Source organism: Pyrus communis, chromosome 3 (genome assembly GCF_041283825.1).
Source record: "Pyrus communis isolate YQ-2024b chromosome 3, ASM4128382v1, whole genome shotgun sequence".
Lineage (NCBI taxonomy): Eukaryota > Viridiplantae > Streptophyta > Magnoliopsida > Rosales > Rosaceae > Pyrus > Pyrus communis.
Genome location: NC_142567.1, coordinates 19,297,377 through 19,314,390, shown reverse-complemented (window position 1 = coordinate 19,314,390; position 17,014 = coordinate 19,297,377). Strand labels below are relative to the sequence as shown.

Below are 17,014 nucleotides of genomic sequence, written 5' to 3'. Positions count from 1 at the left end.
AAAGGAATAGGGAGTGGGCTATTCATAATGTGGTTCAAATTTGCTTTTAACATTCGAACCTAGACCTTTCACTTACAATTGAAGAAAAATATCACGGGACCATAGTACTAATGCATACAAAGAATCGAAGATTTCCAAATGTAGCTTCCTCACAATTCACACATTAGACTCCAAGACTAATTCAACCAAATATAAGACACAAGTATAGTTTTTGGTAGATTGGAGTAAATAATTCACCAAATTCAAGAAATGCTAAAATTAATTTGGAATGCTAAAGTAAAAAAGGAACGTCAACTTTCAAATTTTATCCAAGCTATTGGAACATAGAATGGTTATACGGTGGAATGGGATAATTTTCCTTCGTTTTACTGAATTTTTGCAAGGGATAAATCTCCATCATGGGATTCATCTTGACAAAATCCGACCTTTATCTGGTATCCAATCCAATCCTAGGTACCAAACGTGTCTTACAAATAGATATCAAATTTCCTACGTGTTAAAACATAACGAGATACTTATAAAAAAAAAAAAAAAAAAAAAAAAAAAAAAAAAAAAAAAAAAAATTATAATGAAATAAATCAAACAGTAAGAGATACTAGAACGGACTTCAAATAGTAAGGATTTGGAGAGGGTAATTGAATCCCAGATCATGGAACTCGGCCGGAGTCTGGACCCAATTCCTCCGACGGCGCATCCACTCCTGAAACAAACATATCCATTACAAGCACACGAGATTAACCGAGAAACAAATTGCAGAGGATCAGAGGAATGCCGGTGAAGCAACTAACTCGACTTTCAACTTAAACTGATGCCCAAGTCTTCAAGTTAAATCATTCACAAGATACTAAAAATTTGACAACGTACAAAATCTTAGACGAAACCAGAACGAACACATTACAGTGACAACTGCTCACTAGATAAAATATGACAGGAATCAAAGTAATTGTCCGAAGATATCTGTAAGACTCGACAAACAGGGGGACAAACATTATTGACATATCGACTGAAGCAATACTTTTTCAACTGTCATTTACACAATTTCAAAACAAGCGATTCAAGATGTATCAAACACCAGTGTTTCCATCTCAATACAGAAAAGGGAAGTCAAGTCACCTTCCTCGTTGAAGAAACTAATTCAGAGTATGTAATTCATTAAAACCAGCACTTTGTAAAGTACAAATCATGGCGATGACGACAAGTGCAGATTGATGTCATATATAAATACACAGACTTCATCACCCTTCCTCTCCAAACTCTCTTGTGAACCTCTCATGGACGTCAAGGTCACTTTTGCTCACTGTAGGCCTCTGTTTAGCAAGCACCTTATCAAAATCTACTTTTGTGATAGGAGGCGGAAGGATCTGCAAGGCATTTAATAAGCAAGAAGAATTACATTGGTGAGTTTTAAACATTGAACATAATTTTTAAAAGGAAAAACTTCAAATTTGTTCACCTGACCATTTAATGGAGTTCCTTTTTCATTTGCATGCATGATTCGTAGAATAGTAATTTCTTAAAACAATGAAAATTTGGCAATCCTTTTAGAGATGATTTCATTCCAAGTGAAATTTATCTCTCAAAATGATAACATGAACTATTAAGTCAGGAAATTTGAAAAAAAAAAAAACAAAAAAAAAACCGTCTATAAATAGAAAAACACTTCAAGAACTCAATAAACTATTCACTTGTTATTCATAGTTGCAAAATCAGAACAGTGTTTTCTGCATTCGGTTTTAAATGTTCTTGTCTAAAGTGTAAGTTTAGCTGCTTATGAAGGGCTTGTAAATGAAAAACTCAATAAAAATTATCCATTACTTCATAATCTGGTATTTACACTGTATGTCCAGAATTCAACAGATCAGCAAATACAAGAATATTGAGCCAAAACAGGTACACAAGTTTATGAACTCCAGCATTCAAACATGTACAGATACCTGTGAAGCGAGTCCTTTTGCCGCCAGCTCCTGCATGGTGATTTGGACAGCACCTGGTTGCTTTGGTCCACATGGTATCCACATATCCCTAGGATCCTTGATAAAGAACATGGCATCTTGCGTTTTACGAACAGGTTCAAAGAGAACATCTTTAACCTGCCAATTTTAGAAAAGAGCAAACCAAAAATACCAAACAAACAGGCGATGTTGTGAGCTATTCTCAATTAACCCTTTAATGCAAGGAACACTGCAGGTAGTCAAAAGACAGAGATGCACACAGAAATGTGAATGACTTGTGCTTACACAAACAGCAATATCGGAACCCGAAAAACCATCAGTTTTGCGAGCTAAGCTTTCATAATCACTTTCTGTTAAGTTGTGAGGAGTATCTCCTAGATGAACCTGTTCAGAATATCCACAAAAAAATAAATAAATAAATAAATAAAAAATCACAAAGGGTTAGTATATGTATAAAAGCCATAACAATTATCAATCACTGGAACCCGTAAATTTTATTTTATTGCCTGTTTCATAAAAAGAAAATGGATACAAAATTAAAGGAAAATGTAAAGTACTTTGAACATATGCTGACGAGCCTTTAAATCTGGGAGGGGAATGTATATACGCTTGTCGAAACGGCGCCGAATGGCCTGTAAGTACTACCAGTTAGCCACCTTCGTGTAATGCCTCCATTAACTAGGGAAGAAACCATAAAAGAAAATTTCACATATATCTACTTACCTGATCTAGTGCATATGGAGTATTTGTTGCTGCGAGAACAAGAACTTTCTGATCATTGGTTCCCACACCCTAATATACATCACAGATAAGATCAACTGAAAACATGAATGACTTCAAACCAAAAATAAATAAAAGAGTCTCGGAATAGCAATAATAATCCAAAACTAAAAGTTTGAGGGCCTCAAAAATATAGTGAAGGCGCCTTACTACACTAATTCCCACAAAACAAACATACCTGCATCTGCACAAGAAGTTCCGTCTTAATTCGTCTAGAAGCTTCACTCTCATTGCCTTCTCCCCGAGTCCCACACAAGGAATCTATCTCATCGATGAATATAATGGATGGTGCACTATCACGAGCCATTTGGAAAAGGTTTGAAACTAGCTTTTCACTCTCACCCATCCACTTTGAAACCAGGTCTGAAGAAGAAATACTAGCAGAAGAAAATGGAACATTAAAGAAGCAATTTATAAATCATCAGGAAGAGACATCTGGAAATAAAATGGAACAAAAGTAAAGGAAGCATAAGCACAAGCACAATATATCTAAGTCAAGTATACTTGGAACAAAAGTTTTTCTGTTCTCAACTATAAGCACCGGGGGAGCTTAAATTGAGTCCAGGTCTCAAAATAAAGGCACTGGGACCTCAAAGACAGGAGCTCAAGTAGGTAATACGGGACCTTGATGGCTTGGGTTAAATTTCTTTGCGCTCGGGTTAAATTTCTTGCTTATAGCCCGAATATGTGTGGGTACTCAATAAGGAATGGATTGCTTAAGGCAATATTGTACCATCTAACCCCTTGAGCCAACCTTGCTTTATACGATCACGTGCTTTCTATTAGAGAGTATCAACCAACTTTTAATTAGTTAGATTTTAATTCATCACATAAATGATGGATATATTACCTGAAAAATGTCGAGTCCGCCTCAGTTGCAACAGCCTTGGCCAAGTAAGACTTTCCAGTTCCAGGAGGCCCATACAATAGAAAAGCCCTCCATGGCCGTCTCTTGCCTAAAAGTATGTAAGTGGGTACAAATTAGCTTTTATAGGATGAATCAAAAGGAAAGCTTCACTTCGTAACAGATATCAAGCGGTTAAGATAATAATGATAAATGAACAAAAAGAGTGCTTCCAAATTGACCATGAAAATGATATGAGGAAAAATATATCATAATAATAAGGTAATGCTATCAACATTGATAACATATGAACTTTTGTTCCGGAAGTATCAATTATTTATATGTCGGATAATAAATTGCAAACCCAACTAAGGTAGAGACATATAAACTATCGAAGACAAAGTTCCCCACATATCGGAAAATATAATGCCTAATACCCCAACATTACTCAAGGCAATAATGCAGCACCAGCAACACTTAGAACTAAAAACCAATTACAACCCCATATTGCTTTAGCCATCAACAGTATATAATTCACACTCCGTGTTGAAACCGTAAAAATCCAATATTTACCCTAAGTTTAACAACTACCCATTACAAATTCTAAATCAAAAATCTCAACTTTCTAGCTAAAGTCAATATATCAAAATTGAAGCAAACTATTATCACTGTCAAAACAAAAGGGAAAACCCATCTATTACCAGTGAAGAACTGCGGGAATTTGACCGGCAATATAACCGCCTCTTGCAAGGCCTGCTTGGCACTCTCCAAACCAGCAACATCATTCCATTGCACATTGGGCTTCTCCCTTATAATGGCCGAATTCAGCCCTGCCCGGAGCTTCGCCTGCTCCGGATCTTCCCCATCGCCGCCTTCCCCATCCTTGGGCTTGGTCTTGGGCCTGGTGGCCACCGCCGCATCCCCGTTAGACGCCGGGCCCGGCCCTCCGTCATCCAATACCGCCCGAATCTCCTCGGCGCGGCGCAAGTACTCGGTGAACTTCTGGGTAATTGCTTCCTTGATCTTAGGGTTCTTCTCGTACTTCAAGTGGGTCTTGAAGTACTCCAATGCGTTCATGTACAAAGGGAACGCCTTGGCGTAATTTCCCGCATTATCTTCTTGCACGGCTTGCTTCACGTACTCTATCGCTTGCTCCTTGAAATTGCTATACATCTCTTTTAATCTCGCCTGACCGATCACACATACAGAACTTGGAACTCCGAAACCGGAATCGAAAAGGGGAAAAGAAACCCTAGAGTTCGAATAATTTCATATCGATGGGGTGAAAAATAAAAGGGGGGATTGGAGCCTGATTTGCAGGTGCTGAAGCCCTAGATTTTATTTTCTGATTTGTTAAGACCTGTTTGGTTATCGGGAAAATTAAAAATCGAAGAGCTTCGGATCGGATGGATGAAGAGGAAAGGGAGAGGAGGGAGAAGGGTTGTCCTTCCGTGTAACATTGCTTTTGTCACGAGGACGCGTTTGGAAATTTGAAAAGTATTTGATCACGAAGGATTTCAATTCAAGGGAAGGTTCCTTCTTTATTATGCCTAATTAAATTGAAGAAATTGGATTTTCATTAAAAATTGTTTATTAAAATGTTCTAAAATCGATATAAAAAAATATTTATTTAAAATTGTTCACTCATTCAGTAGAATCAGAATATAAATTAGTATGATTATTAAATTTTAACGGCCTGAATCTCTAAACTTGATGGATTAGAAAGAAGAGATATGAAGATGATCATTTCCCATAATTATAATATACCTGCAAACAGTGAAGAGAACTCATGACGTCCACAACCTTGTCATCACTCTTCCTAATTTCATGAAGAGGACGAAGGGGAGTTGCGATGAAGAGAAAGTGAGTGGGGCCATAGAATTTTGATGGGTTAATATGGAAGGCAATTAGAGTATTGATGAGTCAATATTATGCTATATATTTTACCCTAATCTTAGTATTATTTATTAGTTATTATGTGAGAATTTTGATACTTTGGTTTATATTCTAAATGTAAGACATGCGACCTCCTCTTGAGCAAAATATGATCAAACAGATGAATTTTGGGGTACTTTCAATTGGAAGATGTTTGTGAGTCTCTCAACTTATTCGTATCAAAGTTTCAAAATTTTCTATCAAGCTGATAATTTATGTTGATGAAATAAATGAGCAGTGCACACTACTGTTAAAGTGACATTTTGAGTTTAATTGGACTTGTTGGCGTCCAGGAAGATGTTTTTTGACAATGGACCCTTCTAGATATACGTTCAGGACATCTTAAACTTTAAAAATAGTTATCTTTAGTCCATTTTGGAACTGTTTTGAGCCCATAAAGCGGCTGATCAATTTGCTGACAGATTTCCCATTATTCATTAGGATTATGTTTCTTAGTTTCTCTAAACTTATTATATTTCCTAGTTTTAGAAGAACTTTTATGGTAAGGATTTTATTTTGTAGTAGTATATTTAGCTATTAGGGTTAAAAACGCACTACTTTGGGGAATTCAGTTTAGAGAGCTTTTGACGATTTAAGTTTATTTATAAGGTGTTTTTTATCTATATTTTTAATAATATTGTACTTTTTAATTATGGTTCTACGTAACTAATCATTTTGCTAGGGTAAGGCTATAAGCCTTAGCTTTTCAGTTTGCTTATGATATTCTGCATGCAAGTTTTGAATTATTAATCACCATGTTTGAATATGTCTAGTTATCTTAATGCATAGCTATATTAGTATATTTATAAAAGTAATTTGATGCAATTTTGGTCGGAGGGTTTTTCCTGAAATTAGTCAAGGCTTCTTGTGGCTAATAATTGTAATTTCACTTGGGATTAATTGTGACAGCCTGTCTCGAATTATTTGTACCGTAGGTGTGAAAAGATTAAATTGCCCTTGGACGTTAGTTGGTGTTGTGGGGTGTCGTTTAGTTGTTTTTGGTTGTTGACTCAAAAGGACACACACACACACCCATACCACTCTTTTGTGACTCTCTCTCCCTCCTCCCTCTCGGATTTCTTCCATTCCTTTAATATTGTACAGACGAACTTCAAAACCAACCATACACGCATGGATCAACGTCTAGAAGGTAAGATTTGAACTCCTTGCAAGTTTCTGAGTTCATATATACCATTTGTGAGACTTGAAACCTTCGGAAACCTCGAGAACCCTAACCCCACTTTTCATGCATTATTCTTGCACTAATTATTGTGAGGCTTTTAGGAGTTTTTAAGGTCATAGGAAGCTTTAGAACGTCTTCACGAAGCTCAGGGAAGAATTTTGAGGTGTTTTGGACGTCGGGAAGCTCGATTTCAGTGAGTTGCAGGTTTGGCCGGTATATTGAAGGATTTTCCAGTGAGATCCCATGGATTTCAAGGCTTGGAGGTGGTAAGGTTTTGTTCTACTCGTTGTAAGATTCGTTTTGGTACAAATTTCATGAAATTTGGTTGAGAAATGAAGAAGATATGAAGATATGAAGATTTGAATATTTTCTAGTTTCTGGCGAAAATTCAAGTTGCAGACCACGGCAACCAACGAGGCTCAGACGGCGGCAACTGGCGAGGCTTGCCAGAGAAGGAGACGAATATTCTGTTAGAGTTGACGGAATATTCTAACGGCGATAGGTAACGACCGTTAACTTCTGTTAAGGTTTTAATGGAATATTCCTAATAGCCGTTAAGGCTAGTTAGGGTTTGGCCTCACATGGCCGGCGCGTCTGGGCGTGCCTTGGCCAGTGCGTGGGTGGGTGTTCAGAAAATTATTTTTAAAATATGGGGATGTTCGTGAGGTTGAATAAATCACGTTGGTATATTCAAACACCTCATTTGAACATTGTATGAGAAGTTATTACATAGTTTTGGTATATAGGTGAGACCTATCCTGAGGACGAGCGCAGTCACTCAAGGCTTGGGGGCTACGACCCTTCCACATACCAGTGAATGGGCTTTTGGTTTTCCGTATATACCTATATACTTGAGAGTTTTCCCAAAAAATGAAATTGAATGTTTATATGTTTTAAAATGCCATGCAAAGTGTCTCCCTATTTATTTATGCATTAGTAGTTGCACATATGAATGTTTGGTGTTGCGGACGACAGGTAAGTGCCAGCTAAGTTTATAGTTTATGGTTGTGAATTAGTGGTTATGCGAGATGCATTGAGAGCTCATAAACCTACACCCTGGTGTTAGTGCTCCCGCCCAGAGTTAGGGCACAGTCTTTCATGTGATGTTCACCTCCCGCACCACATGCTCATCTTGGATCCAAGTTAGGTGCACAGTCCTGTCGTACAGACCACTATAGGTGGTTTCGAGTCGTAAGTGGTCCGCGATTATTCGCACAGTCTTCACGTGATCGTAGCACTCGAGCGTATTTATTTACACTCAGTCCTATCGTACAAACCACTTTAGGTGGTTCCGACTCGTGTTCAAGTATAGTTGTTGAGATGTGGATTCAAGCGTTAGATTCAGCCGTACAGGTCACGTTAGGTGACTCCGACTAACATATCATTTGCATTGATTGATATCACCTGGTTTACTTATACTTTATGCTGAGAAATTCATCATGGCATATTTGTGAATGTTGTTATTCTGAGCATGATTTCGATATATTCATATATTTTATTTTCTGGGAAATTATACAGGTTTTACGGAGAGGGGTTAGAACTTTTGAGAATGAAATGATTTTGAAAAGCTTTGTTTTTGTCCACTTACACTTTCTGTTTTGTGCCCCTCTAGGTTTTAGGTAGAAGCGCTTTGGTGGCTTACAAGGACTTTGACGGTGGTTTTGACAGAACAACACAAATGTAGGATCACCTTTGGGTGTTGTGTAATTAGTATTCGTCCTACTGGACTGCACTTAGGCTTTTTGTGCTCTAATTATGTTTATCACACTTAGTCTTACACTAGCGTATTACTTTAACTAGTTTATCTAGTAGTTTGGTTTTTATTTATTTGCTTTTCTATTATTATTTATACTTCCGCACTGTGCACGTGGCTACGTCACTCTCACGTGACGGCCAACACACTTTGATTTCGGTCGGGATGTGTCATTAATATCACGTCTTAAGGGTTGCATAGTTTTTCAAAGAGTTTTCATAAAGTTTAATGAGTCTTCCATATTTAGATTTGATCTGAATATCACAAACGAATTGCATGTTTGATTTATATGAGTTGGGTTCTTTCTCTGCTTTCTTCCATTGTTATTTATAGTCATTTGTAAAAAGAGAAATATTTATAGGAAATGCATGCTTGTGAAAAATACAATTGAATATCGGCATGCCCACTACTAATTGAAGATAATTTAAAACTTATTTCATTCCTTCATTACCAGCAAATTAATAATAAGTAAATTACTTTTGTAAAATTCGTATCCAGTTCACGTGAGTAATGGCGTAAAAGCCTAGTACTAGGGAGGAGGATTCTCTTTCCTTTCTTCCTATCTTATTTGAACGGTTACGGTTTAATCAAGTCAACATCTTATATTAATTTCTTTATAGAGATAATAAAATAAAAAATAATATGTGAGATGATGAGAGGAAAGGGGATGAGAAAATGAGATACTGAAGTTCAAAATGATTTTGCTTTTTGGTAAAAAAAAAAAAAAAAAAATAGTTCAAGGTGAAGCATAATCATGTTAATAGAATTGCAAGTGGAATGGCACATAAGTTGGTACAATATAATATGGTTAAACAATGCAAGATCTGGGTCAGTTTGAGAAGCCTCCCAACTTAATTGTAGACCTCTTGCTGGAGGATTACAAATATGTATTTGTGGTCTGGACTCTTTTATTTTTCGTCCAGGTTAAAATTCCGGTCAGTTTTTATGAAGGTCCATTAAATCATCTTATCCTCTTTACACGAATTCTCAACATGATCAACGAAGATCATAATTTTTGCAAGGGACTTATGGTATGTATTAAATTATTTATTTATTTTTTTTATTTTTGGTCAACATGGTATGTATTAGTTCATGATCATGAATAAAGTAAAGACCTCATACTGAGGATTTTGAACACGTTGCAGTTATTCTATTCCCTAACTTGTACCACTTAATTAAATCACAATCGAGATGCATGTTTGCTGTTTTGCTCTAATTTTTTTAAGCGTAACGATAGAAAGACTAAATTTCTAAACCAAATTTTGTAAACCAATGATGTATATGTTGATGATTATTTTAGTGTTGATTAACATGCTTAATTTGTAACATCCCACATCGCTCAGGGGAGTGATTCTTATATGTATATTCTCATCTCTACCTAGCACGAGGCCTTTTGGGAGCTCACTGGCTTGAGGTTCCATCGGAACTCCAAAGTTAAGCGAGTAGCGCGCGAGAGCATTCCCAGGATGAAAAGTTCTCGTGTGAGTTTTCAGAAACAAAACCAACCGTGAGGGTGTGCTGAGGGCTTAAAGCGGACAATATCGTGATACAGTGGAGTCGGGCTCAGGAAGTGGTCCCGCCCGGGCCAGGATGTGACATAATTTCTATTGATGTCACTCATTGATTTGCACTAATTTAAAATTTTGATCTCCCTAACATTATTATTATTATTTTAAATAACTGGTGAGAGATGTTATTTAATTTTTTTGTTTTGGATGTGAATATTAAAAACAAACAATTCTTCATAACACAAGCTGGTTCTCCACTTGATGAAAGTGAGATCAATCCACCACCAGCAAGCAAAACAGATAATCCGACGAGACCATATAGATGTTTGCTTTCAAATTGTAATTAATTCTGTTTCATCATGATTTTCAAGTAAATTGGTAATAGTAAAAAAGAACCAAAATGTTTTCAAGCTTAACGTTTCGATTAAAAAAACTAAGATATAAAAGCTTGAAAACTTTCTGAATTGTGAGAAACCTGATGTGGGGAGATTCTTCTTAGACATTTCACCTCTCATATGTTTAAGCTTAAATTTGTCCAAATTTCACTTACATTTTTTATTTTTAAAAAGGGACCAACTAGTGACTTTGTCACGGCAGTCTACCATTCTAGAAGGCCAGGAAGACTACTTGGATCTAAAGTTAAATTATGGCTTTGTATAAGAACAGTGGAAATTAGGCTAAAACTATGATATAATACATTGGTTAATATTATCTCATTCTTAAATTTGGAGTGATGGGTGCAGCTGATTCCCTATATAAGAGAAGGAGAGGTGAAGAGATGAAGGCACTCAAACAACCATTCAAACAACTCCCTCATTTCTTTCTCAAATTAGCAAGAAACAAAGCCTCGTAATAGCTAGCGTTTTTTAATTACTCCGAAAAAAAGAAGAAGACATCTTTCCAACCTCTTTCAATTCATCACAGCTTCCTCTTTATGCTTATTCCTCTTGTTGTAATTTGTTGTATTAGTATGAATCTCTCCCTTTGAATTAATATTGTTATTTCAATACAGAGTACTTAAGCAATTTTTCTTGCTCTTTGAATCAAAAGCTTGAACTCCTGAATTTTCACCTAAGAGGCCCTAAAGCCCAAAACTAGACAGAAACTACAACTTTACATACCTAAGAGGGCTGTCTTTGAGATTTTGGGAGCTCGGTGCGAAATTCTAAAAGGTCCCTCCTTAAGATAGTTTTCTAAAACAAAGTAGAACAATCTATTGATACTAGAAAACAATAACTTAAATGAAAATCAATTTTATGATTCACTAATTGTAATTTTACAAACGTCATTAAATAATAAGTAAAAAGAATTACATAATCTTCATTAAATAATAAAAAACAATTCAATCTTAGACAACCAAACAAAAAAAAAATTAAATCTTAAAAACTCTAATTTTAAAGTGTCACTTGAATATAAAATATTATTATATAATAAAATTGAAGGAAAAAAAAAACAAACGTTTTTGGAATGTTGTTATTGACACTTCAAATATTTTATTTCGCACGGTGTACAATGAGATTTTAAAGTGTTAATAAAAGGAATTTTTTTAATATATAGATTATTACATATAGGTTTAGATGACAAAATTTTTTGGGGACCCTTCAAATTTGGGGAATTGCACAATTGCACTTTCGCTTCCCCCATAACTGCATGTGCTAGAAGGCAACATTTTTCAGTGTAAGTGGAACATAAGACGGTACACTGTTTGCTTTTATAATTTAGATATTAAGAAAGGACTTTGCAAAATTAATGCAAAAGGAACTAGGGTTGAAAATTTATCCAAATAGAACTTTTAGCCCTGTATAAAAAAAACAAACTTTCGTACTTATAACGTGCTGTAAACTACATGAGAGGTGACTCTTAATGGATACTAAGAAATGTGATTAAAAAGCTGTCATTTGATTCAAGCATAATTACACCTTTTTTTTTTTAATTTTAATTTTTTTAAAAAGAGGACAATTGGTGGCAAGCCACTGTTATTCATTCATTCCGGGGGGCCAGGAAGACTCACAGTGGCATTTCAGCCTTCCCGTGGCCACAAGTCTGGCTTCCTCACCAACAGTGGGTTTTAAATCCGAGACCTCTAGTTTTTAGTTTTAAGAAAGCCTCGTAATCCGTCCTTTATTACTGGGCGAGCGGCTTGAAGGCACCCCTTGCTACTTGTAAATTCATGTACTAACTAAAAATACCTGACAAACCTAGTCATCATTTTATGATAGACTACACCACTCAACGCCTTGATTCACTTGGTGAACTCTTCTCCAAACTTGTAAAATCCCTCCACAATGACAAAGATGACATTGTAGATCAATGTTGAACGGAAAGTAACCAAAACTATTAGCTGTGAATATGTGTACAATTTGTCTGTCAAACTAAAAAGGAATTCGTAGTGACCAAAATAGTAATTTTATGTCAAACTAAAAAGGAAAATATGCCAAAATAATTACTTTTCATGTCTCAATTATTAAAACAATTAGTTTACTATATCGTCCATGTGTGATGAACATGTCATTAATATTTAATAGAATATCATCGATATTTGATGGATGATGTGTAATCAATATTTAGTTTTGTGGGTTCAACCATTATGATTTGATTTTAAACTGATTTATCAAATTTCTTTTTATAAAAAAATATTTTTCAAAATAACCCTACCTCTCAAGGTCAAGGTGTTGTCGAGCGCCGGTGGTAGAAAAACTGAAAGAGATGGGAAAGCGCGATAAGAAACCGAGACACCGGCAAAGGAGAGCTGCCTTCCACTACACTGAGGAAGACGATGGCGACGGTGATTATGAAGGTCACTCCGCTTCCAAGCTCACTGTTTCCGAAGAAGAAGAGGAGGAGGAGGAGGAGGAGGAGGAGGAGGAGGAGGCGGCGGCGGAGGAGGAGGTTGCTGATGAATACCCATCAACTGATATGCCCTCAAAGTTTCTTCTTTATCAACAATCTGTACAGGTTCGGCCCATTCACAGTCGTTTTACTAACCCCATGTTTGGTAGCTGAGAAAATATGGGAAAATCTTAAAAAAAATGCCATACATTTTGATGGGAAACTGGAAGAAACTTTGAAGTAAACCCTATTCATGTGAACCTGGTATATCTGTTGTATAAAATATTTGTTGTTGTTTTTGTTTCTGATCTTTACTTACAAGTAAACCCAAATGAATGGTTTTATGTGGTTTTTCAAGAGGAGGTTTGATATGTGATTAATTTGAAGTTTATATTATGTGCAGTCGCCGAAAGGAGACATAAGCTATTTGCAGAAGTTCTTTTTGATGTACGTGGGTGGGAGGTTACCTCTCCATCTCCAAGAAGATTTCTGTGGCACTGCGCTGCTTAGGTACATTGCTATCCTTTTTATACATATCTGAACAGAGGTTTGAAACTAGTTTTTGGATATTTATATTCTAACTGGAAGCTTTACTGTTTCTTTTTGATGCCTTTTGTTGAGGACTTGCTGCCATAGGTTTCTCGGAAAGATTGTTTGTTTATTTTTATTAAAACATCAATCGCCAGTTCCAGTATGTGCGGTTAGTTTCCATAACGGAAGCTGTAGCAGTTGAGATTTGATTCACAGCTCCAGTTGTCATATTGAATGAAATACAGAGATTTAGTTAAAAGAAGAGGTCGTGGTTCTACAACCTAATTGGCCTTCGTTATGTTGTCAGGGTTATAAATATGCACAATTGTACATGTTCGAGCTTCTTCTAGCTATGATAAAGTAACTATTTCAGCGGATAGGCTATAGACTTATTTTGTATTATATTTTAGGTATCTATTGACACTAGAGATGCAAATAGGCGATTACATAAGTAAAAGGCAATTAAGTTCTCAGTCACAGTTTCAAGCACAGTATAAGGACCTAATGCAAACTATGTGGTTGACAGTGCAGAATGGCTCCGGACTGACCCGAGAAGGACTGCTGTAGGGTTGGATTTGGACCCTGAAGCGCTAAACTGGTGCATGGAGAACAACATAAATAAAGTTGGGTCTGATGGATATTCCAGAATATCCCTCTTTCACGGGAATGTCCTACAACCTCTTGAGGCCAAACTAATTAAGTCTGAGGCTGAGGAGCAGATGAGAAACATTTCACTCAGTGAGAACGGAGATGGTTTGGAGAGTGATGGATTGCAATCTACTCTTCAAGAGAGCTCTTCTTCCTCACATGATGAGAAGTACTTGAGCAATCATCCGTTGCCTGCTAGAGACATTGTGTGTGCTTTTAACTACAGCTGTTGTTGTCTCCATCAACGTGCTGAACTGGTTCTGTATCTCAAGCATGCTCTTGCTGTCTTGTCAAAGAAAGGTGGAATATTTGTAATGGATTTGTATGGCGGTACATCCTCAGAGTGCAAGCTAAGGCTTCAAAGGAGATTTGCCAATTTTACGGTACAAAACTTCATTTCAAATACTTCTTGCTTATTGTTGCATTATTTGCACTTAATCAGAATCGCAGTGTTTGTGTGTGGTGTAAGATGAAAGCAAAAGAAAACAATATGAAACAGAGGCCAATAAGCCATATAAATACGACATATATTAGTGGAATCCTCTGTGCTAGACATCCCAACTTTCTTACGCTTCAGATGCACCACTGATTTACCAACCAATAGGTACCAATTGATAGGCAAGGAAGAAAAAGCCAAAAAACCAAAAGTACACAAATTTTGGACAACTCAATCAATTGGTGAAACTGGCTGATTGACTACAGCTGTGTCCTGACGTCCTCAGAGAGATGAACAACGCATGTATATATGTATATGTATATTTTTCGTCTTGAGAAAATTTTACAGTGTTATGTTCATTAAGTGTATTCATGTTCAGCTTCTGAGAGTTGTGCTACTAGTCCTCCTAACCCGACTTGGGATCATTAAATCACTTCTCGTTCTCCAACCCCGTTGTGCTTCACAAGAAACCCATCCCTGGAGCCCAAGGTCGGTCCTCCTTTTTTCGTCCTCCCATTTAATGGAGGGTGGGTCATCTGTAGAAGGCAACAAGCTTTTTTAAAATATTTCATAGGAAGCTGAATATAGGTTTTAGAATATGGCCTTTTATCTGCTGAAGAATATCTAGGGACCTAAGTTTATGTGATGGTCTCACCTCTATGACGCAGAGCAGATCGAATCTTATGAAATAACTTCCAAAGATGTCTCTCGTATTTATTTGAAGTTCTATTGGCTTTTGCAGTATGTTTGGGAGCAAGCTGAATTTGATATCATTGAACGCAAGACGAGAATTAGCCTCCATTTCCATCTCAAAAAACAGCAGAAGAAAATTCGACATGCGTTTTCATACAGCTGGAGGCTGTAAGTCGTTATGTTTTTCCAGTTATAACTTATTGATAATTTTTTGTAATTCTGGTAAATTCTGAATTATTGAGAGACAACTGCTCATTTGCCTCAGGTGGTCGCTGCCGGAGATCAAGGACTGCTTAGAAGAGGCAGGCTTTAAGTCTGTCCATTTTTGGCTGAGGAAGATGCAAGACAGCGGAGAAATCCGAAGAACAGAGGGTTTTGGTGTTGGGCGAGACATAAAATATGAAGAGGTGAAACATTTTCAGCAACATGATTCATGGAATGCATACATCGTAGGTGTTGCATAGCTCCATGCATAAGGTAAGTTTCGCATCAAGCTTGGATTGAATATCTACCCTGACCAAAAGAACCATAGTTTTCGACTAAGTAGGTTTTAAGCTGTTTTTGAAAGTTATGAACCTATTTTCCATTTGTATGCTTCAAATGTTTGCTTGCAGTATTCACTCTGTGCTCTCACCGCTATAGTCGATCATTGCTGACTCAGGGTAGACCAAAAATAGCTTAGGTCTGGCAGTCTTTTACAAGTTAGGGAAGAATACCAGAATTGACATTTTGTTTTACTCCATGTACGAACATGTCCATTTTGTTACTTGTTACTGTTAACTTAATTTCACAGTTAACGTTGATTACCCAAAAAAGTTCACGGTTAACGTCGTTATGTAATTTATCGTTGTGGACACCTTGCATCAAATTATGAAAACCTGTTGTATATACTTTTCTGTGATTCCTGATCAAAGTCGAAAGAACATGAGAAATATATCTGTGATGGGTTGGAGGTGTATTTTGGATTCCAACCTGTGCCCAAAAACTACAAATCAGAATAAGTTATTACAAATTTACATTTACAATGTTACTACGTTCCGGCATGGCACAAACCGCAGGAGTTTCCGTCACCGGAGAATCTCTGCCGAGCTCCCAAATCGCCCTTCGATTTTGAACGATGTGCATCTCCTGGATTAGGAATTTTGGAAGATGGGGGCGACCGGAGAGAGAGGGGATCCAGGATTATGTATTTGGTTTTTAATTTCTTTATTTGTTTTTATGAATTTTATCAGATAAAAGATATTATTTTTATAAAATTTGTGACAGTACAATAGTACATTATTGGACTTGTGGACTCTATGTATGCCATATCAGCATAATAACAGAGGTATTGATGAAATCTTAACAGATATTGATGTACGACAGTGAAAGTCGAGGACCCTGAAACTCAAGGATCAAAATGAGAAGTTAGATCAAATTTAGAGACTATTTGCAATAAAAATTGAAAATGATTTTCACACTCGTTTTGTCCTCTTGAATACGGGTGTAAATGAGCTGATCTGAGACAAATACCAAGTTGCTTAAGCTTTTGGCTTAGATGATACTATTTGTGTTCAAGCTCAGCACAAGTTCGGAAAAAGCTCGTAATTGCAAACTCGAGCTCAACTAGGATGATTTTTTCAAGCTCGTTTGTAAACAAAACATGAGCTTTTGATTGACGCTCAACTCATTCTTCAAACAAGCTCGAACTTATGTTTATGGGTGGGTTCGGTTTCATTTGGTTCGTTTTTTGCCAAAACTGAAACTGAACCGAAACTTGATTTTCTTTTGGTTCGGTTTGATTTTATTTTGGTTTCCTTTTTTTCAGTTTGGTTTTGTTCGGTTTGGTTTCGGTTTTTTTTTTTAATTTTATTTTATAAAACTTGATATTTTCTTAATATGGAATTTAGAAAAGAAGCTTGTATTGGTAGACTAATAATAAG

At 36.5% G+C, this 17,014-nt stretch overlaps 2 protein-coding genes across 3 annotated transcripts; one reads left to right on the top strand and one right to left on the bottom strand.

Moving 5' to 3' along the window:
- Positions 1 to 976: 976 nt before the first annotated feature.
- On the bottom strand, positions 977 to 5,142 carry LOC137715351 (protein SUPPRESSOR OF K(+) TRANSPORT GROWTH DEFECT 1). The gene is made up of 8 exons (XM_068454644.2): positions 4,278 to 5,142; positions 3,583 to 3,688; positions 2,911 to 3,109; positions 2,676 to 2,744; positions 2,510 to 2,584; positions 2,238 to 2,336; positions 1,935 to 2,090; positions 977 to 1,361 (listed from the first exon to the last, which is right to left on the bottom strand). The coding sequence occupies exons 1-8, from the start codon at positions 4,747 to 4,749 to the stop codon at positions 1,236 to 1,238; spliced, it is 1,302 nt and encodes a 433-aa protein (XP_068310745.1). The 5' UTR covers positions 4,750 to 5,142; the 3' UTR covers positions 977 to 1,235.
- A 7,320-nt stretch (positions 5,143 to 12,462) lies between these two features.
- Positions 12,463 to 16,273, top strand: LOC137715020 (S-adenosyl-L-methionine-dependent methyltransferases superfamily protein). 2 transcript variants are annotated; one of them, XM_088691208.1, is made up of 6 exons: positions 12,463 to 12,910; positions 13,188 to 13,294; positions 13,842 to 14,346; positions 15,142 to 15,260; positions 15,358 to 15,569; positions 16,151 to 16,273. In XM_088691208.1, exons 1-5 carry the CDS (start codon positions 12,662 to 12,664, stop codon positions 15,554 to 15,556), a joined length of 1,179 nt encoding a protein of 392 aa, XP_088547334.1. In that variant the 5' UTR covers positions 12,463 to 12,661; the 3' UTR covers positions 15,557 to 15,569; positions 16,151 to 16,273. The 2 variants fall into 2 exon arrangements, with proteins under 2 accessions (XP_088547334.1, XP_068310325.2); XM_068454224.2 differs by lacking the exon at positions 16,151 to 16,273 and adding an exon at positions 15,707 to 15,982.
- Positions 16,274 to 17,014: the final 741 nt, after the last annotated feature.